Genomic DNA, 23,448 nt, shown 5'->3' on the forward strand with positions numbered 1-23,448 from the left:
TCCTCATCAGTGGTGTCTACCCCAAAAATTACCACAGATATAAAGACATTGACTTTAAAAAAGCAAAACATTTAGGATGCCTGAAAATGAACAGTTAAGGTGTTTAACAATTAGCTGTTCTTCACAGCTGGCAGATAAATTTCATCACTCCAGTTAATTCCAACATTCTGACCTTCTCCAGCTCTCTATACTTTCCAGATAGATGATTAAAAGAGTCTAGAAAATGGAACCTCTTTGTCCTATAAGTGTGGTGGATTTTTTGTGGTTTTAAGATCCAAAAGGGTTGGTGTAAAAATGGAGTGATTTAAAAAAGCAGCTTTATCAAGGGTTTGATAACAGAAAGAAGTTTTTATACTTTTGTTTTATTTTTCTTTTGTGAGGTGTGTTTGGGGAAACAGGAGCTTGAACTGTAGTGAGAACATATTCTTGCAGGTCTAAAGTAAATTCAGAAAGGGATCGAGGCTAATGAAGAAGGAAGCTGTAGAGATCAGAACCACAGAGATTTTGGATTGGGAAACAAACAGTCCAGGAAAATAAAAGAGCAAAAGAGGTATAGGCTGGACAGAAGGACTTCTGAGGAGCAGAAGAGAAGATCTGAAGAAAGAAACAGGAATGGAAGGACACAGAAGTGTCAAAGGAAAATCACAGAAAAAGGAAGGCTCTTGCTTTTTGCATAGGGAAGCTTTGCAGAAAATTGTTGTCTTCACTGTTCAGACTAGAAACACATGCGCTATGCCCTCCTTATAATGTGGCATGAGCTTTAACCAGTGCATATGATGAAGGATCCATACAGTTCATCACCAGAATGAACACCCATCTGAGAATCAAGTGAACAGAAAAGAATGGGTTATGAAAAAGGATATTGCTCAATCAAGCAGCATGTAAAATCATTTTGAGACCTATAAAACAACTCTACTTTTAGAGAGATATTCTCCCTATAGTACAAATTCATGAGTAGTATCATGTGATGCAGGATTACCATGGAAATCACTGCTTTATTTAACAGAAGACTATATATGTGCATATATATATATAAATGTTGAATGTTGCTATTGTATCAAATGTTACTGCATGGAGAATCTCACGTTCTTCTATTTCCAAACAGGTTTCTCTTCTTGAACAGACATTTATAGTATATTGTCTCTTTATCAATTAAACAAAAGCTATTCCAAATGAAGTACACAGAATGAGTCAATGATTTGAACATTTAGGAAAATTGATTTAATTATGAAGGTCATTAAATTCCAAGGTAGGGAAGGAAAAGCAATATTCTACAACAGAAAAATCTATAGAAGCCCACTGATATGCAAGATGTTGCAGTGAGTGACTTTTAATCACTGTCCCTACAAGATACTGGTCAAAACGTATGACCTCAAGGAATACATCCATAGGTCCTGCAGTGAGTTTTTAATCACAACTGCATGGCATTTACCAACAGCAGTTGATGTTCTGGGTGGGGTTTATCTCTACTAATATCAGACATTTACAAAGTGGAAACTGGTAACTCAGCAAGCGACACAGATTCCTTTTATAGTTGTAGAAGAGACACGTTTCATTGCATCCTACACAAGATATCTATAATAGGCATCTAAACGAATGGCACCCTTTAAGCTTAATTCTCGCAGAAAAGATGCTGCTGCCTCCCACTGGCTGTAGGGCATGCCTTAAATCCAGCAGAAGTGTGCACATGGGATGCATGAATACAGTAACGAGCATTTAGTACACCAACCTAATAATCTCTTCAGGTATCGGCTTCTAAATCTTTGCAAACTTGTTTTACCTCGCAGGCTGATAATTCAGGCTCCACACAAGACCCTTGTTTGCTTTATGCTCATGATTCCACACCTTTCTTCGGGACTTAGTAGCCCTCCAGGTAGCCTTATAGAGTTAGTACATTCATTTATCTCCTGGAGTAATGAGCTTGTAAACAAAGACCAACACGTGCATTTCTAAAACACACACAGAAGTTTGCTTTCCTGAAGAAAATCTCTAGATGGCAATGAAATGAATGGAGCTACCTTGGTTCACACCACCTGATGATTTGGTTCTTCATTTCCATTATGGCACTACACGTACTCTTCCAACGATGAACCTATGATGAATTTGTACACAGCACCAAAGTCACAGAACGTAAATGGCCCCTTCTCCATCCTTCCCACCTCTCAGCTGCTGCTGCTACCATGACTAAGCAACAAAAGACTGAAGAAGGCTGGAAGAGGTGAGATGGCACCCATATAGTGCAGGGAGCACGGGGGAGATGTTGGCACGAGGCACGAAGAAGTCTTACTGCTTACGGACTAAAGCACAAGCAAGAAATCTTCATTGTGTTTGATCACAAAGGTGGGGGGGGGGGGAAGAAAGCATGATATAATAGAAAAAAAATCCCAAGGTTACTGTTTTCTTTGCTAATTTGGGTGGTAAGAATTTATTGATGGAAGCACTGGATCTTCAAAAACAAAATATTTGTAGCTAACTTTTTGAAAAGCACCTAAAACCAAAAGCTCTTCTAAGGACGTACGGGTGAAGGAAAGAAGAGAAATTATTAATTACTGTCCTGTCAGGAGGAACTGTGCTACAGAAGATAAGTGAAACCATTATCCTGTGTAGAAGTTAATAAATTTGATATTACAGCTGGAGAAAGTAAGAATTCATGTTGGAATGTGAAATTGCAGTGACCTCACAATTATTAGTGCTGGTTTACGGCACAGGCTGGTTGATGAAATAGATTTTTCCAGTGGTAAGTACTAAATCTCACGATAATGAAACCATAAGATTCTGAAGATCTTCATTAACAATACGACAGCTTTATGTGACAGAATCACTGTGTACTTCTGAATGTGAATATCAGCCACATAAATCTCCTATTTGATTTTCACTTAAAAAAGCCCTATAAATGCAAATAGACTGACGGTTGATATTGGCATTTATAACACTTTACTCAAGGTTGTATTGACATTGCTATTCTCCAGCATTATTTTCCAAGACATGCATCCCAGTAGCACTTGAAAGCTTGCAAGTTTTGCAAGCACACACTGTAAGACTCGTTCACCTTCATCCAGCAAACCCCTGGCCTTGCACAAAATAATTTCTGTCTCTCCTCCTAAGTACCCAACATACACAGGTATGTCTGTTCTCGCTTAGCACACTTATTTACTTTTACAGTGTTGAGTCAGACAGTGAAATCATTTCCCTTACCTGGTTGCAAACATTGCTCTCAAGGATGAGAAGGTTGCTGCATCTTCCTTCAAAGCCTTAAGTTCATTTCGTAGCTTGGTCATGGTTTCAGTCACCATTGCTTTTTCATTTTCGTACTTATTCTTCAAATTGGCTAATGCCACTTCAGCTGTCTGAAAACACAGACAAGGATATTTGCTTATGACAGAGATATCTGATAACAGCTCAGATGCCATGTTTGATTTTATTTTATATTTCCTGCTCCATTCACACAGCAAAAGAAGGTTAGACCTGCCCCGTGCCCTTTAATGTCATCTTTTCAGTTGTACTTCATAAAGCCAGGAAAAGGAGAAAGCAGTTCAAAGGACAAAGCCAATTATAATGCACTGGCTACAACTCAGCACCTTAAATGTCTGTGCAAAATGGTGCAGCTGCATGTTGAGGGCTCAGGCAAATGAGCAAGTTACTACAGCTTAAGGAGTTGCTACCACAACCTTGAGCCACAAGGTGCATCTCTGACCAGGTTGCAAAGGGGACACACGGCACATTAGACTCAGCCTTGGTAGCTGCGGGCTGAACCGACTTGGTTTTCCTCATGCTTTCTGCCATGGCTTTCCTTGCATGAGGTGATTGCTAGGATGTGACAGCTGGTTTTCACATCTGAGCACTGGCAGTACCTACTGTTGTGCAAAACCACATTATTCTGTCAGCTTTAATTACTACAAAAAAGAACAAAGAAAGCGTAAATTACAATTTTCACTTAAAAGGAAAGCAAGGCTTTGTAGCCACCTATTTCTTTATTTCTCTGCTTCCTTCTTTCTTTTATTTTGTCCATTTCCTCCACTAGATGTCTTTAATTTCCTGACCATATAATTACATTTTAGTAATTACATTTGTCTTATTTTTGCAAGAGTAGAATCTTTTGTTGTAGTTATGAAATTTAGTATCATTTTTAATTTATTCAAAATACATACTGTTATAGAGGCTTTACACCTACTGCTGCTATGAGACATTTTAAATTATTGCCATTTAAATACCTGAAGAAAAAATGTTTCCTTTTGCATTTACCTAGAGTGGGGGGCTATTATTTTTTCACTTCATTTAGTGCAGAATAAGTTGTAGCATTTCATATCAGCAATCAAGTTCCCCTGTTGATCTTGTGGTTTCTTGAGCCATCAGCAGGGCAAGGAATTGTGGAAAAACATTTCAAAGATGACAGCAAGGGAATGCTAATGACCAAACTTGGAAACTGATTTTAAACTCAGTTTTCTGAATCTTGCTAGATTTGTCACTAACCTTGCCTCTTAAGAAAAGGACATTATTAACATCTCCTAATAAAACACAACTCTATTCATTTGTGCCTGGGGAAATAGCAGTTACAAATGGCCACACTAAAATAAATTTTCCTTTTTTTTTTTTCCAATTATATCTCCAGCAATAAATTTTTCTCTACTTTCACACTGGTTTACATTGAGAAATTTTAAAAAATTGCTAATAACTACCTGAAATTTTAAATATATATATTTTTTTTTATGTCAAACTTGAAATCACCAGCAACACATTATAAAACAAAACAAAACAAAAGCCACTTAGGGTTTTTAGCAGCCTTGATGACATATGCTTTGGTATAACGTAGGATGGTAGACACCATCCTACGCCTTAGCAGGAAAAAACAGAAATCATCAGCTTTCTATGTTTCCAGCCACGAGCAAAAATTAACACATAAATTAACATGGAGAAGAAAGATTAATTATGTTTAACAAAGATACATTTTTGAAAAGAAATCTAGAACATAGTGAGTCAGCGGACAAATTCCTTCTTAACAGGTATGATTAAATTAGATTAATTTAAGAATTTTCAGGTCACTAATGAGGCAGAAGTGATTTATGAGAGCAGAGCTAGGCTCTATTGCTTAAACTGGTTTCTGCTTTGGCCCGAAGCAGGAATTCAGATGTCTTTGTTCTGCAAGAGAAGTCCAGCCCACTGTCTCTTAACTATGGCAGTTCAAATACAGAATTCACCTGTTCAAGATTTTTCCTTTGTTTAGGAATAAAAATGAGTTAAAGAAATGTGCTGTGCCACTTAATGCTAGACTTATAAAAAATAAATTAATTGTTTCAGTATTGGAAGCATACATATTCCCTGTAAGCCCAGTAGTTTACACACAGCGGAACTGTGTGCAAGGACTAGAGCTAAATAGTTAACAGCAATCAATGCCCTTTCCTCTTGCCCCTCCAGTTATTCTTCATAACCAAAATTCTCTGTCTCAACAGAAACCAAAAGGGATGTAATTCTGCAGAAATTCATGAGGATCACCTCCTGTGCAGAAACTCAATATTCATGTTCTGGCTGGTTGTGCTGATCTAGCAAAACAAAGTTTCAGTGCCTGCAGTTCAACTGACCTGTTTGCTCTGGCCATTTCTGCACTACCAGAGAAGCGTGCTGGAAAGCATTAAGTATTACAGCTCAAGACGAGGCAACACTTTATCATTGCCTTTTTTTCTGAAGAATTTAGAAAAATGTAATCTTGGTATTCTGAAGCGGGAAAGGATAACACTAATTAATTGCTTCTACTTTTCCCATAGACAATCAACAATTTTCTACCCAGTAGCTTTTATGTAGCCACAGCTGAAATTTATTTTCCATGTACAGTAGAACCATGAGGAAGTGTGTTTTTCCATCACCAATGCCTTAATTTGTTTTATAATAAAAATTGAAGATACGTAGAATATAACAAAATATGCATTTTATCATAAATCAACAAAGACTTCAACAGTACTTTCTCATTGTTAACCATCTTAATAGGTTCTTTATATATGCCTAACAAGCTTTTCAACATGCTCCTTTGCAGGCTGCCCAGCGTCCCCCTTCTGAAATTCTCCTAAGTGAAGAATCATGAGCACAAGTGCAGTATCAGCAAAGCAAAACTGAGCAAAATGTGTTTTTAATAGGCAAGACAAAGTAGGGGGGACAAATCAGGAGATGCTCCTGCTAGAAATGTGCAGGCAGGCAACCACAGCCAGTGGAGCAGAAGGGCATTGCTTTAATGTGATGCTCAGCTTGCTCAATCAGTCCTTGTAAGAGCCAGCATGCACTGGTCTGTGCGGATGCTCATGTTACCCAGAGCTCATCAGTTTGGGACCTGGATGCTGACTGAGGCCGAGTGCTGTCAGACTCCTTGGCTCTGAGGATGCCGTTTTACAATGTAGCTAAATCGATCTATATTGGCTAGCTGCCCCTGAAAGAATAATTACCCAGCCTTTCTCCATCCCTAACCTTTGCACACCGGATGGTTTTCTTCTGTGCTTACCACGAGCTGGTCCGGGGAGCTGAACAGGCAGAAAATGAGCCTGAAGCACCCTGGAGCCAGGATGCATGATGAGGAGCATGGCTGAGGGTACCAGGGGTGGTTGGACCCTCTCTTGCAGAGTATCCAGGTGTCTGGTCACCTCTGCTGCACTGCTAGGCTGTGCTGTGAGTACCATACCCAGGGATAAGGCAGACTGAAGACACAGCTTCATGCTGTTCTTCCTCCAGCAGAAGCTATAGCCTAAATTATTTGTTTGTTCTTCCTCATAGCCAATCTCCAAAATTGTGCCCACTGAACCATGTGTGTGGCTGTGCCTGGAACCAGCTCTGGGGATAATCTAGGATAATCTAGGGAGGGAGCAGAGAGCTCCAACAAGTGGACTCCTGCCAGTGTGAAACACTAGTAAGGAAGAGAGCTAGGGCACACCGAGCTCATCACACCTGTTCCCCCAGAACACAGTTGCAGAGTTTGGGCCTTCAGGAGTTGAGGTGAACACATACCCAAGGTGCTGCCAGAACTAATAAAGACCTTTTCATGCCTCTCCTTATCCTTACAGAAGAGATCCATGCTCAAATCCAGCTTCCTAAAGGTTTCCCTCCTGAAATCCATGAACACACCTCATTTTCTCTATATAGATTTCATATTCCAGGAAGACTTTATATCTCATTTACTTTATATTAAGAGTAGAAGAAGCAAACCAAGTAAAAACAAAATGTTGCTGAAAGAATATTAAGTCCTGCTGTGGTATGTACAAAAAAGGAGATCAGCAGCTTGCCATTTTAGTGCAGAAACCACACATGATAATGAATCTTTCCACCCAGCTTCAGTGTACAAATTCCACTGCACTGTGTCTATATAACAACTGAGCTTTTGTTTATAGATCAGGTGCTGCACATATGGTGTTACCCAGCCCAGTTATCTGAAGGACTTTCAATCTCAGTTATGGAAGCTGCAGACACCATAGTTATTGCCAATAATATGGATGTGAAAGTCTTCCTTACTCATACAGCTCCTTCCCATTCAATTATTTACCTACAAGAATGACTGATCATATTTCAGTCACAATTTCAGGATATTAAATTCCCCTCACAGGCAGGTTTGCTCTCTGTAAGTTATTAGAAACCAAAATCAAAACCATTACTGAACTGGTCCTAAAAGCTATTATATCATTAATTTGATATTACTTCACAATTTATGCTCCCTGTTAATCCTAATGTTACTTGGTTTTGCTCTACGAAACTGGTGCTGACACAGTAATTACAGCTACAAATAAACAGATACATAAATCAAGCTGAAGTAAGCAAGCAAGCTAGCAAGATTTATGTTGTGACTTGCTATCTTGAGCCATTGATTTGTTTAATAATCAATTTCCCTGGTCTTAGCTTTGTGGCTTCTTAGAGCAAATCACGTCCTCTCTTCCATCTTACAATGTTTGGTGTCTTCTATTTCTGGCCCAGCCTAATGCTAAAATGCTGATGCGAAAATATTACTAAAGAAAACACAGCTAGAATAAAAAGAAAGACTTTAGCATCAGATATTGTCAAATGCAGAAAGCTAGGCAACAGCTTATCAGGTTCAAACAGAAATTTATTGCATGTTGTTAGAGATTTAAAAGCTGTAACTGCACTGCCAGAGTGCCCAGCCCACTGCAACAGAAGGAGCAAGAAACAGATTCCTTCAGTGCTTTCCTGCAGTCGGGTAATTTCCTGTAGTCAGGCAATTTCCTGTTAGGAGAAGTGAACGCAGTTCAAGTTTGTTCTTTTTTTTTTTTTTTTTCTTCCAGTGAGCCGTCTGTCCCTATACCTGGGTAACAGAGGATGTTAGTTAGCACACTGCAATGAAATGTATGGCCAGGAAAGCTGTACATTTTTAACAGAATGTTGCAATACTTCTGATGGTCACTAGATAGCACCAGTGCTTCCCCAATAAAGGACGTAACTCCATTACTGAAATACAGCCCCAAATACCCAGGGCCCGGCTGCTGATCTGCCCCCAGGATCTGAATGTCGGGATGCTCTAGAAAGACCAGTTCTTGTCATTTTTTTCCAGTGCATTCGATTGTGCTCATTTTGCCTCCCAAAATTATTGAAAAAAAAAAAAAATAACAATCACCTTAAGTATCTCACAGCACGATGTACAAGATGAAAAGACATCACTGCATGTCAACATCAGCTTCATTAGGGCTCAAGGGGTGTTTTTAATAAATTGCAATACAAACTTTTGTGGTTTTAGAGAAAATGAAAAAAACTAAATCAGATATCCTCTGTAGGCTTGTCTAAATTGAACCCACAGAGGAAAATATCCCCAACCTTTTGCGGCTTAGAAACTTATTATTTTGGAGAGGAAGAACTCAAGGGGATGAATCTTGACTTGTGTTTTCTGAACATGAGATGTGCTTTTGGTTGCTTTTTGTTCTTGGGATACACTCATTGCCAGAGGCTGGCAGTACTGCTACACCACAATTAACCCAACCCCCCATCTCTCTAACTTTAAATTTCTTCACCCCTTTTATATTATTATGCCTTTTAACTTAGAAGTTTGAGGATACTGCTATTTGGTTTGCATTACAAGAATTGATGCCCAGTTGAATAGCTACCAACATTTATGCTGTTACCCAACAAAGAAAAGTTTAGCTAATAGCACCTTCTTACTCAGCGAATCTATCTTTCCCGTTTCAGTGCGCACACTTCAGGATGATGTGTTACTTCTGACAGTAATTAAAAAAAAAAACACAAAACTTTAGAAAGACTGAGCTAGTTTAAAATAAATGATAGGTCTATGCTACTGTAAAAAAAAAATCTTTGTTTTGGTATCTAAAGATGTACTTCAATTACATCTTAATTACATGGAAAATCCTCATGTAATTGCTCAGAGCTATTATTACTTAGCTAAGGATGGTACTTAATTACTCCAATTAATATTTAGGGGGGCATGGTATAAATGACTCAATGTATACTGAAATACAGATGCAATTTAAAAATCCCCAGTACCTAGAAATACAGTTGCAGATCCAATCATCAATTAAATTTCAAACTTTAACTTCAGATTAATCAACTTCTGAGAATTTTAACAGTGAAATCCTACCACTGTCATGAGAGAATAGGATCCCAAGCTATTAACCAGGATTTATGCCCCCATGTGGTTATTACTACACATCTTTAAGATGAGAAAAGTCCTGGGCAATCTGGACAGAGACTCTGTCCCTGCAGTGTCTTGCATTCACTTAATTCTGTGCATAAGAAGACTGTTTGAAATAAATAGAACTGTTTGCATGTTCAAATTTAACTTCTTAAAATTATTTGCAGACCCAGAATCTATCAGATACAAGGGGCTTGGGAATATATACCATGCAAAAATATTGTGAGTATTCTTGAAAAACACACCATTATGCGGTACTCTTTTGGTATTTAATATAGAATGCTGCAATTCTCAGCCTATTTACATTGGTATAACATCAAAAATAAAGTAGGTTTGATGAGTTGATGGTAAGACCCTGGTAATTACAGGCCTGTCAGTTTCACTTCACTGCCTGGCAAAATTATGGAGAAAATTATTCTGGTAGTTATTGAAAAACACATGAAGGACAATGTGGTCACTGGCCACAGCCAAGGCGGGTTCATGAGGGTAAGGTCCTGCTTAATGAACTTAATTTCCTTTTATGACAAGGTCACCCATCTAGTTGACCAAGGGAAGCCAGTTGATGTAATCTTTTTGGATTCCAGTAAAGCTTTTGATACTGTTTCTCACAGTATCCTTCTGGACAAAATGTCCAGCATACAGCTAGATAAAAACATAATGTGATAGGTGAACAATTGGCTGATGGATCAGGCTCGAAGAGTTATAAGTAAATGGGGTTACATCAGACTGGTGGCCGGTCACTAGTGGGGTCCCACAGGGCTCCATTTGGGGGCCAGTTCTCTGTAATGTTTTCATAAATGAGTTGGATGTAGGACTAGAAGGTGTAATGAGTAAGTTTCCAGATGATACTAAATTGGGAGGAGCTGTTGACTACATCAAGGGTAGAGAGGCCTTGCAGAGAGATCTGGACAAACTAGAGAGCTGGGCAATCACCAACAATACGAAGTTTAACAAGAGCAACTGCCAGCGTCAGCACCTGGGAAGAGGCAACCCTGGGTATTGTACAGACTCGGGGATGAGAGGCTGGAGAGCACTCCTGCAAAAAAGGGATCTGGGGCGTGTGGTTGATGGCACTGAATGAGTCAGCAGTGTGCCGTGGCAGCCAGGAGGGCCAAGAACACCCTGGGGTGCATCAGGCACTGATGGCTGGTTAAGGAAAGGATTGTCCCACTCCACTCTGGAGCTTTCGAGGCCTCACTCTGAGTACAGTTTATAGTCTGGGGCATCAAAATATAAGAAATTCATAAAACTATTAGTGTCCAAAGGAGGGTTACAAAGATGGTGAAGGGTCTGGAGGACAAGATGTATGAGGAGCGGCTGAGGTCCCTTGGTTTGTTCAGCCCAGAGCAGAGCAGGCTGAGGGGAGGCCTCATGGCGGCCTGCAGCTCCCTCACGAGGGGAGCAGAGGGGCAGGCGCTGAGCTCTGCTCTCTGGGGACAGCGACAGGACCCGAGGGAATGGCATGGGGCTGGGACAGGGGAGGGTCAGGCTGGGGGTTAGGAAAAGACTCTGTACCGAGGGGGTGGTCGGGCACTGGGGCAGGCTCCCCAGGGCAGTGGTCACAGCACCGAGCTGCCAGAGTTCAGGAAGCATTTGGACAATGCTCTCAGACACATGGTTTGGTTTTTGGGGGGTCCTGTGTGGAGCCAGGAGTTAGACTCAGTGATCCTTGTGGGCCCCTTCCAACTCAGGATGCTGTATGATCCTATGATTTTTAAGCTGTTTACTTTTTCAAAATACTCATTTGAAATTTTTAATTCTTGTAAAATATAACTTTATAATGAATCTGTCTCAAAAAAAATGCAGTTACTGTTTCAGGTTGCTTTATCATATAGTGATGTTGTCCCTTTTCTTAAAAACAAACCAAAAAAAATTTATAATCTAAAGGATAAAAAATGTTGCAATAGCAGGAAAAGTTATAAGAATAAAAAAATAATAATTAAAAAAAAAATCCAACGACCTGCAAATAAAATAACTCAGCATTTCACCTGGTGTTTTATCACAAAAATGCCCTGCTCTATATAGTCCAAGGTGACTGTTTGCACTCTTACACCTGCCGTTCTCTTCAAGAGGTGTGCTTTAGCTTTCTGTTTTTTAAATTAATTTCCTTAAAGTTGCTGTGGTGCTTGACTGTAGTGGATCCCTCCCTGCCCCTCTGCTTTTCCCTCAGTCTCTGCTGCCTGAGCCCTTGTTGAATAGTGGGGGCTGGAAAAAGCAGAGCTGGAGAGCTTAGAGAGGAAATGGGGTGGGAGGGAAGAAAGGCCTGTCCTCACTGTGACTGAGAGGCTCAGTAAAATCTCTCCCCCTGAAATACTGATGGATAAGCTTGCAAGTGACCTGTATAAATAACAGGCACTCCCGGCTGACTCTCTTTTTGGCACCTTACCTGCTTGTTGGCTTTCAGGACTGCTCTCAGGGTTGCTATCTGCTCCCGCTTGGTACTCAGGAGGGATTTCAGCTTCAGTATCTCTTCCATTAAGGCCTCCTTGTCTTTGTCAATCATGGGCGCCAGCTCCCGAGCTGCAGCACGCTGGCGTGACAGCTGCAATGACCGATCTACAGCCTTCTGCAAGTGCTTGATTTGGTCCCTTATTATGGCATTGAGGTTGTAGATGTTCATCGGCTCTTTGCGAATGTCACTGGTATCGGAGACAGGGGAGGAAGGAGGGGCTGTGATGACAGGGGAAATTGTAGGTGTTTTAGTTGGGCTCTGCTCCTTGCCAGGCTCCACAGCCTCTTTTGTCACCTGCTCGGTTGGGGTCCTGGCTTCTACGGGTGATGCCATTCCCCTTCTGGCAAGTCGCGGGGAAAGGAGACCTCGAGGGTCATCTGGTCCTTTCAGGCTGCCGCTGCGGGTGACTCTGCTTTGCCTGTAATAGTCCAACATAACCCTGTTTGGTGTCTCGTTGTTGCACAGGCAGACATGATGGTAGAGCTGAGCCAGTTCCTCACTAAACGTCACCAGCTCATCCTGGGCGGTGTTGAGGGTATTGTGGTTTTCATTCGCTATGCTTGTCATCCTTTGTAATTCCTTTTCCATGTGGACCATTTTTTCCTGGCTCTCCTTGGTCGACTTCTCCAGGGTTGTCACCTGTTCATCATATGTCTGGATTCTGCTCTCATACTTGGCCTTCTCTTCAGTGTAGTTTTCCACGTATTTATTGTATTTCTCCTTTAAGGCTTTGATTTCTGCTTTAAGGTCTATCACCTCTGTAACAGCTACTTTGTATTTACATTCTAGAATCTCCAAGCCATTGATGTCCACTTCATAGTCATGTGCTTCCTCGCCAGGATCTCGGCCCTTCTCACAGTCATGCTCTGCTTTTAGCTCCTTGTTGCTTTGCAGCCCCCTCATGGCATTGACGTGTTCCGTGAGCCTGTGGACTCGCTCATGTTGCTCGGTCAGGGCTCCCTTCGTGTGCTCCAGCTGCGTCTGAGACTCTTGTAGGTTGGCCAGGAGAATGGCCTTCTCTCTCTCCACCTGCAACAGAGTCAAAGTTAGACACCTGGCATCTGATCCTACCCGTGCTTTTCTGTTGAACACCTAACTCTGCCAATCATGTTCACCACTTCCACTCCCCCACTCTGCATATGCAACCTGAGGGCTTCCAAAAGATTCTACCCATATACCCCTAAGCCATGAAATTAAGTCAAAGAGATATGTGCAACTTGTAGAGGATTATGAAGTCCCAACTTCTGCTGCCATATGCAGTATCTCACACATTGCCCACTGAAGAATTAGTGCCCAAGCACTAAGTGCATAGTTAGCTAGCGTGATGATACTGGATTTATCAAGACATATGTTCCCTGAATTTTATAGGCATAACTGCATCACTGTCAACTACAACATGTTACACTGATACATACATATTTCCCAGTGGAGTTTAAATTCACATTTCCTGTGAATAGCTTTACCATCCTCCACAATTTTTATTTATATCTTTGGACTGTTGCAAATTTTCATAAAGAAGGGCTTGATTACTGAATGCAAATACAGTAAACAAATGGCTGTGTACATTTCCACAGATTAGATCAAATAACCCACCATCTGTGAATACAACACAGATCAGGAGCCTGAGCACATGCAGCTCCTAGGAAGCCCCATCCCCAGCACTTCAAGGAAAGCAAAATCCATCCTTTTAAGAATAATACAGAAAAAGTGGCATTTGCAGTACAATTAACAAACCACTGGTTCTGACCTATTAAGTTCCTTTCTGAATAGCCACAGAGAAATGTGGATGTTGAGAAGTGGAAGAGGTCCTAGAGGACTCTTCTTGAAGTTTTTAAGCACAGCATCTTAAAGCAAGCGAACAAGAAAAATCTATCTGCTCAGATATTCACTGCTCATAACACCCCTGAATGATTCTCATTTCAAATTTTAGTGTAATGTTCCAACTTTTTTCTTCTTTGCCTTCATCCTGTTCTGAGCTGTGAATTGGGAAGCAGAGGAAGGCACAGGGACATGGCATGATTCTCGCTCTCATGGCCTTTGCAGCAGGATCTGGAGCCTATCAGGCTGACTGCTCTTACTCTCCCTCTGCTGCAGTATCTCAGCCCAGTATTTACACGTGCAAAGACATCATGTTCCACACTCCCACTGTGCGTGGCTGAATTACTAATTCAGAGAATTCAAAGCTGTCAGTTCTGAAAGACCCTTCAAAAAAGCATTGCCTTCCCTATCAGCATCCCCCAGGTAGTGTTTGGAACAGTCAAAGCAGCCACAATGAAACTCACTGATGGAAAAGAAAAGCCTTTTAGAGACTTCGAGCTTATTAATGTTGTCTCACAAAATGTTTGAAGCAGTGGTTCAGACTCCTGTTATCTCATAACGGGGCTTCTGAGCAGTAGCTGCTGCTCAGAAATAGTAAGGTTACTAAGGCATATGATGATCCCCTGGCTTAACAGAAAGGCTTTCAAAACATTGCCTCAATTACAACTTGCAGTCGATTGCCGGCAAAGACCGTAAGATTAAAAATAGAAGCCATGTTAAAAACATCTAAATAGTCGACCTAGTTTTCTTGTGTGCAGGTGACTGATGACTCATGAAAAAAAAAAATCATCATTATTTTATGACCCAAGAAGCATCTGTCTCCTTAAATATAGGAAGCTCCATTTAGGCACTACATAGCCTGTGCTGTAATGCAGAAGAGGACAGCTGAATGCAACAAGTACGCTGGTACAACTGTTCCCCAGTTGCCATCCCAGTCTGCCTTTAGCCTGTCGTGCAGCTCACCACCGGTGTCATCCCACTCTTGTTGAGCATCTGGTTTACTGAGAGAAAACACAAAACAGCACAATCCTCCCTCCTACCAAGCCACCTTCTTAAACGGCGATGGCTCTGTGCAGATTTCCCTGCCAGGCCTATCCTGGGGACCAACACAGAGCTACCAGCAAAAGCATTTTCATTATCTTCCCTATGAATTTTCCGCTGGGTAGCCTGCCTGAGGTCTGCTCTCCCTGGCAGCTCTCAGCTGAACTCTAGTTGCTACCACCTGGCACAGCAGGCTGAAGTGTTAATTACATTATCCTCACCAGCTAATGGAGGTATTTATTCCTTCAGCCTGGTAAGGTGAGATACATGTGAGCTTCTGGTAATTTAAAGGACCATCTCACCTTATGGTGAGAAGCGTGGATAATGATGCACACACCAAAGACAGCTGGCTTTTTAAAGTATGTGCGCCCACATGTGTGGGTATGTTCACATGGAAGCAGGCAATTAACAGACTCCACCAGTGTAAAAATTAACAGCCAAAGAGTTTTTCCTTACATAAAAAAAAAAAAACACTTGGTGCTAAAGAAGTACTGTGTTTCAGTGTCTGCTTAAATTTATCAGACAGAATCCTACCAGATTATTGACCTCAGCTGTCATATTCTATAATGAAGAAAAACTGCAACAGAGCTAATAGGGATCTTTATGATCATTTTTCTGCTGAACATAAATGGGGTCTGGAAACAAATACTTCTCTCAAATAGAAAGCATTATTTCTAGAGAAAACATTCAAATTTAAAGCCCATACACCATCTTGTACAGTAGGTAAAATGAAATACATGGATCTACTGAATTTCACTCATTCTAGTCCAGTAATTATGGGTGACATTAATCCACTTCTGTTTGAAGATAAATACGTGCTCATACTTCCAAGGATAAAAAATGAAGCTCCAACTGAGCCCACAGTGCACCTTCTGAATATTAACAGCTCTGCTGTTTCTAAGGATAGTAGTTATATTTATTGTTCTAGACAACAGTCTTTTATTCCACACAGAACAAACATTTGGGAATAGGCTGCTCTTCTTCCATCTGTTTTTGTTTGTTTGTTTTTGTTTTGTTTTTGTGATGAAATTAGTAGCTGTGGAAAGGATCCTTGTCATTATCTTAAAATGAAAATAAAAGCAATTCAATAGTGTTTGTACCCATTTTTAAGGGTATCCTTCCTTCCTTTCAAAGATTTCAGTTTGAGAAGTTTTCCTCCCCAATTTATTTTATAGTTTGCACTTATGGAAGCCAATTATAGCATTGATATTTCATTCATTTTTCTTTTTTTTTTTTTTAAACATAACATGAGAATATCAGTGAACAATTCCTGGTGAGACTGGAATAAATGAAAAGAAGAACTCCTCAAACACATCATTTTTGTCAGAGAGTAACAGGCAGTTGGAGGAGTGTCAGAATCTGGGCTGACTGACACTTTCTTTTTTAAAAGAAAGCTTAATCTAACTTTTATAATGTTGGCCTTGGGAATAGGGAAAGCAGCAGGAAGAGAGGAGTCCTAGGCTTTAAAACTGGGATGGATAATTCTTCCCACTGGACAAGAAACGTGAAAGCAGAACAGAAAGCCTTGAGCAAATGGAATTGAGAATTCTCATCAAAACATTTGTTACCTAGTGGATTTAAAAGATGGGAAGTGGTCACTTGCAGTTGAACCTCTTCTAGGGACCAGCACAGATCACAGAGCATTAGCATCCCAAAGTTGAAAAAGGATCTTTTATCTGTCATGCTAACTTTTTTGGTGCAGACTTCTTTTTGAGATTGAAGACTAAAAAAACTAGCCACACACATGCACAAAATGGCAAATCCAAAGTTTGATTCTCTCGAAAAAGAAGCCCACTGTCCTATAGACATGAAAATGCTTCCTAAAGAGAAGGTCAGTTCCTTCAGCAGCTCTGTCATAGTAGAAACCTCTTCTGAGTAAAGAAGAGGAGCATGTACCAAATATTGAGATATGACTGTATGAACACCACATGGCAAAGACACTGCTGAGGAGAAAAAATCCAATTTTGCTGAAGAATTACCTTTTGTCAGCTTGAACCCAATTAAATCTCCCTCTTACCATGAGGAAAAACTTTTGATGGAATTTTTCACAGTTAATTCGTGTGACCCAAGGTGAGCTGATACAATGAAACAGAGAAGATGATTGCTTTAAAAAGAGTACACATCAGCAGTTGGTAGTAAGCCTTCCCAGTATCTAAAGAAATCAGGTTTTCAGCTTGGTATAGTCTCCCTTTTTCAAACCTTTTAACATCACTAGAATACTAAACAACAATGGAGGCTATTTCCATGAGCTGCTGAGGCCCAAAGAAGCCACTGTGACCAAAAAAATGGTTAGATTTATCTTCTAGGGTCCTTCTAGAGTCCTAGGATGGACAGCTAGTGGCTAGTGACTGTCAGAAGTCTGACTCCTTGTTTAAGAAGTGTAAAAGAAGTAATGTTAAAATCAGAGATGATAAAAATGCAATATCTTGCAATATCTTTCAAGTAGAAGTTTCCTGATTCAACAAGTTCAATATTGAATAAAATCAAGAAAAGACTTAGCCAAACAACCCTGTTTTTTGATTTCCAAACAGCTTTCACTTCATATTTCTATTACACTTCATTGTAAATTATGCTTGAAAACAGTTAAACTGTATATTAAAATATGAACATATCAAAGCATGTTTTTTCTGAAGTTGGGTATTTTTTCTTAACATTGTATTTCTGAATAAAATCACAACTTGCATTTAATATGTATGTAGAAGCAAAATATACATGCTGTTTCTATTTTAATACTGGAAGAGTCTCTACCAGAATTTTTCACAGAAATAAAATTGCAAATTTCAAGCTTTTCTGGTTAAAATATATATATATTCTGCATCAAAGTTAACTGCACTAGATGCCATTAGCATATTCCTTTTGTAGCTCAGATGAAAACTTCCCACGGTGAGTTTGGTGATTAAGTAAATAAAACAATTAACACTTCAGCAAATACAGGACAAACTCATAGAGATTTGTTGTTCTCCAGCAAGAGCTGAAAATTGGGTTTGCTCGACTTTACCTTCAAATCTTACTTTGGGAGAGACCCTCTTTGTCAGCCCACAGCTAGAAAATGCTGGATGTTTCTTTGAAGGTGCCAAAAGCTTTCAAGCTCTTTTGGCAGAGCAGATGCTCAACAGCTTGGACAGAGGGACCCCTTCACTGTGTTGCACTGTACCCCTTTCTAAGATAATGTCAGCTCTGGGCTATCAGCTTGATATTTAGTTTGTATCACACCCCAAGCTCCTATTCTGGTTATGCCTGGGCTGAGCCTGGATAAATCGAAAATAAATGATCAACATGCACTCACCTATGCATCTGCTGGGACTCCCCACATGGACAAGGCATGACACCTCAGATGCTCTGTGAGCGCACAGGTATTTAGAGGAATGCTTCTCTCCTTTTGTTCTCCTGATTGCATGCTAAGTTTAATGGCAAAAAAACCCTCTGACTTGCAAGGATCAAAATCAAATCTATCTGTATTTCACTTTTTTTTTTTTTCCTGGATAATTTTGGTCATACTGAAGAGGACTTTATTCTACTTGAAACCTCAGGGATATTTCCCATTATTTGACCAGGAAAAGAGAGTCTAGCCACATGCAACTACAGTAACTAAGTCCCTTTCTACTCTTTCCAGTAAACATCAGCTCAGATGATGCTGACTTTGCACAGACAACTATTCTGTCCTCTAAGGTTATTTCTGTCAAAATCTGAATATGGAGAAACACCAAAGTAGAAATACGTGGTCAAGAAGAACATTGGGGGAAGTTGAGGTCAATGCAAAAACTAGCACCAGGGTCCATATGATGTGTGCCCAGAAGTTTTAGGACATTAAATTAAACTCTTACCTGCATAAGTTGCTGCTTCAGTTTCTGTATTTCTGATATGTTGAGCTCACTGAAGAGGTCGGAGACGGGGTGCAGAGATTCTCCTTTCCTACCTGTGGGAGTTCGGTAGTCACCATTGAGTTTCACAAGAGGCCCATGGATATGTCCATTCATTTTGTCATCATTGTTGGGCTCGCTCGCATCCTCTGCAAACTTTAATCCATCTACTGATATATTAATATGGTTATTATACATACTATCATTGAGGTTGATATACTGGGAGAGTTCCTTTCTCAGATTGTTCTTTTGCTCCCTTTCATTTTTTAAAGTTTCCAAGGCTTCCTCCAGCTGATGCTCTGCAATCTCCTTCAGCCGGATGGCATCTTCTAGCTGACTGTTAAGCAACACTGTCTCCTCCTCAAATCGTTTAATCTCATGCTTTAAGCCTTCATATTCAACCTGAATTAGACAAGACAAAGAACATTCATAATACTAAAACTTGAGTCATGAAAACCTGCCATTTATCAGCCCTACTGAAATAGGTACTACAGAAAATATAATGTTAAATACCAGGCATTGCCTGCAGCTGCAAAGAAATGTCTGCACAGAAAATGAACGTGGAGCTTTCTTTGTTGAATATTCCACTGCACACTTTTTACAGCAGGTGAGAAACAGGAAATATTACACCTTTTCCCAAATAACTTATGACAATAAACAATGTATTTCGTGGAAAGAAACTGGTTAGTAGCAGGTGTGCTGGTAGCCATAGATTTATTAAGAATTACCGTTAGCGGTATATCATGGTACATATAAATCTCAGGTTAATATAGTCTGATTTATTAATTACAAATATTCTGAAGATTATTTCATATCTAAATTCTTACCAGATGTAAAGTCACTCAGGCATGGATACTCTAAAGTACCTTGGTGTCTTAGTAGTGTTCAAAAATACTGATGGAAGGTGCAGAAACTGCAGGAGAGCCTCAACTCTTTTCTGTGTTACATGATCTTCTGCTTTATTCAAAAAGCATTTAATTTTAAAAATTGGACACTGGGCTATTCACACAATCACTTTAAACTCTGAGATGCTTAAACTATAGCTCATTCAGCCACACAGTCCTTGAACTTTGTGTAGGGATGCCATTTTGGAGCATGTGGCAACCTGTTTTTGCCTGAAACACTTCCACCACTGACCCTGCGCTGCTGCACCAGCCTTGGAGGGACTCACGGGTCCTTTGCCTTTGACAGCCCCACACACATTGCAGGATTTTATCAGTTTATTTATGTGCATGTGGGCTGAGGAAATCATCTCTCTTCTTTAAAGGCGGCTCCAACATCTCCCACAATAAGGAGATAACTGCAGTACTCTCTATTGCACCTAAAGAGAAGCAAAGCCTAGGGAAACCCATTCTAGCCTGAAACCAGTTGCTCAGCAATGTATAGACAGTGCAGAAGTTCCCCAGTGAGGCATATCTTCCCTTGCTGGCCCTCTTCATCTTCCTTTTCACTGCTAGAAAATCCCACAGAAATGAAAAGGAAGACTGGTAAAAATGTCTCCTAGTAAAAATGATCATACTTTGATTTTTAGTTTAATTCTAGGCATGTTAGTCACCCACCTTTTCATTTCTAAATGCCAAAAATTCCCTGTATTGGGTGAAATAATTTGGTGGTTTAGCAAAGGAAAAGAAACACTGAACTTTCATGCTTCTACAAAAAAAAAAAACTTTTAGTTTGAGACATTTCTAATTCAAATGAATATGCATTACTATGTGCAATTTTAAGCCATTGTCTAAAATATTTTTTATTTGATATATATATATATGTATATTTTTAAACAAACTATAAGATTCTGGTGAATACAGAAACATTAACCGCTCCTTTTGGAGTAGAATGTTAATCAACCTGTCAAAAGTCTTGTACTCATAAGCTTTTGGAAAGGCAAGCTTAAAAATCAAAGCACTAATCTTCAAACCCAGAGAATGAAAAAATATTGAACAACAAAGAAAGTTCCCAAGTCGTACTGAGAGATTTTAAACAGAAAAGAAAAATCTATCGTATTTTGAAATTTGCATTTAGGTACCTGGTATATTCTCTGATTGTAGAAAGACATCCATTTAAAAAAAATTATTAAATCTAATCGAGTAGCTACGTTTACAACTTAAAGACTTGGAGAGGAATGAAAAAAAAAACCACCAAAAATCATAGACTTTCTTCCATTTTAAATCCGTATGAAAATCAGAGTTCTACATAATCTATGCAGTTAACTGTATCATGGATTCTTGCTTACAATATACTTGTAACATATGGTTTTGTAAGTTAAAGTAGTAAAATATAAAACGCTCTTGATATTTTATCTTGTAGATTGAAATTGGTTTTGGAATCACAAGTGCGTGGGTATGTGATATGAAACGACTGATTTTTTATGTCATTCAAAATGTGGCAATGCTTCTTCTCTCCCCAGAGTGCCAGCATTTGATTCCATTAAGAATGAAATACTATGACAAATACAAACACTGGTAAACAGATTTTCTTCTGGGGGAAACCAGGATGGTCCATAAAGGGGTATTTATATTTACTTCTCCTGTGAAGATGCCTCCTATGAGGTTGGTGTGGAAAAAATATATTCCTCAAAGGCAGAATTTGCTGGCTTGTTAAATAACTCTGACATAAAGATGATCTGCTAGAAATTCAGAGTGTGAAATAAGGGAATGACACCCACTTGCATTAATTGTGCATTCTCTGCAGCACTGCTCCATTGTTCTACATGCTTCAATTGCATTTGTGCTAGTGGGGTAGAATAGCAAAGACAGATGAAATAGTGCTGCATATTCCTGCTGGAATAAGGCGACCTTGCTAATGGACTGCTGTCAGAAACTGCCAGTCTTGGCTATTTGATAAAAGCCCTACACCAACCATTCAGTAGGCTAGGACATAAAACAGAGTCTGCAGAGAAATATTGCTGCAATCTGCTGGAAGTTGGGGAAGTGCTGTTCCAGAGCACCATGTTATGCTGGTCTGGGAAGTGTCTAAAAGAAACTGTTTCATCATCCAGCTTGGATACTTACATATTTATCGTGGCAAGCTCAGTTTTCTGACATGAGAACAAATCTTTTTCATTCAGTTCAAAAGAAAACTGTGTGCCTGATGACTTCCTCTGCAGTATTTATATCCAGCGTCAAAGGAAGCTGTGCTTTTGTAAAGGCGAGAGGACAGACCCAACCTCTGTTTGCATCTGGATGTAATGGGGCTGTGATTTACGGCAGCTCCTGGGGGCACATTCTGTACTGCAGTGAGAATTACAGCATGCTGCCTTGCTGCCAGCTGCATGTCACTGCCATGGGGAAAATATAAAATAAACTAGGAGCATCTGACATCCCTTTGCCTATTTTTGGAGCTTGCCAAACGTGCAGGTTAGCACTTCTGAGCAGAGAGCAGCAGTGGTACAGGAAAACCCAGTGAAAAGAAAAAAAGGAGAATGGGTAAAAGATTATTTCCTCTTTTCTCCACTTCAGACGTGGAAAAGGAACACAGGAAACAAAGTAAGAGGAAACGGAGGGCTGACCTGCTCCTGCTGCTTGGCATGGAGGTCAGTGTGCAGGGAGGGAGGGGAGGAAACACAGAAAGGGAAAAGATGCAATCATGGATATGGTAATAATTATCCCGCTATTAAAAAGTTCTGTGCAGAAATAGTCCCTCAGGATTTTCCCAAAACTGAGGTAAGGGCCACCCCATATGTAAAAAATGGCCAATAACACTGTTGCGGAATAAACGTCCAGCAAAAATCCAACTAAAAAAAATACCAATACACACACACAAAGAAACTTCTATCAAAGTGTTCTGCTGGATCACGTCATGGAAACCTGAGAAAATGCCATCATATTCCAGCACAGCACCTAGAGTCTCCCAATGCTTACTTGGTTCTGTTTCAGAGTGGACACCAGCTTCTGCAAAGTGATATTTTCTTCTTCAAGTTCAGTGTAGTCCTGCAGGAGCCTCGCCTCTCGAAATTTGTACTCTCGAATTTCGTCTTTCATTCGTATCCTCTGCAGTTCTACCATTTCATTATTCTGGTGAGAGAAAAAGCAAGCACATTACCATTTGTGCACAGCCCCTTTAATGATACACACTGCCTTTGGAAAAGGCCACACACAAAAAAAATTAATCCTGAAATAAAAAGGATTTTAGCGTTCACATCAAAACAGCATCACCCTTTGAACTGAGGCAAAATGGTACTTTCAGGTGTGTACTGGCAGCACAGTAATGAGAACATCTGATAAGGAAGCTTGATTAAAACAATTTCAAGATTAGATGTTTATTGAAATGGGAAGCCTGGCAGGGCTTTATCATCTCATTAGTTTTATTGCTCAATGATACAGTTAGATCTAAATAAAATTACCACCCTTTTTCCACCAAAAGATGCTCCCTACATTCATACAGTAAAGCAATGAATTACAGCATCTATTCTGCAGAGACATCTGTTACTTGCTCGCTCCTATCTGCAGGCACTAAAGAGCAGCACGGGCAGGTGGAGGACTCGCCATGCAGCCTGCTAGAAAGCACTGCCCCAAAACTGACACAAGCCTTGGTGTGTGGGGCAGGATTTTACCCCCAGGGCCTGGGAACACACAAGGTCACCACTTTCATTTTCCCATTAGCAAATGCAGTTCCTGGACAGCCTTATGAGAGGTCACGAGGGATCGGCTGCACGAAAA

General features: G+C 40.1%; 1 protein-coding gene across 7 annotated transcripts in view; it reads right to left on the reverse strand.

Moving 5' to 3' along the window:
• Positions 1-23,448, reverse strand: part of BICD1 (BICD cargo adaptor 1) — a 177,325-nt gene that overhangs the window by 29,217 nt on the left and 124,660 nt on the right. For 6 of the 7 annotated variants that reach the window (XM_035550843.2, XM_035550841.2, XM_035550844.2 and 3 more), the window contains exons 3-6: positions 22,651-22,803; positions 18,758-19,195; positions 12,009-13,103; positions 3,196-3,347 (exon numbers count right to left, since the gene is read on the reverse strand). In XM_035550843.2, coding sequence (XP_035406736.1) covers positions 3,196-3,347; positions 12,009-13,103; positions 18,758-19,195; positions 22,651-22,803 — 1,838 coding nt within the window. Of the gene's footprint in view, positions 1-2,018; positions 2,093-3,195; positions 3,348-12,008; positions 13,104-18,757; positions 19,196-22,650; positions 22,804-23,448 lie in introns of all 7 variants that reach the window. The other variant, XM_035550842.2, reaches the window with a different exon arrangement.

Source organism: Cygnus atratus, chromosome 1 (genome assembly GCF_013377495.2).
Source record: "Cygnus atratus isolate AKBS03 ecotype Queensland, Australia chromosome 1, CAtr_DNAZoo_HiC_assembly, whole genome shotgun sequence".
NCBI classification, from domain to species: domain Eukaryota; kingdom Metazoa; phylum Chordata; class Aves; order Anseriformes; family Anatidae; genus Cygnus; species Cygnus atratus.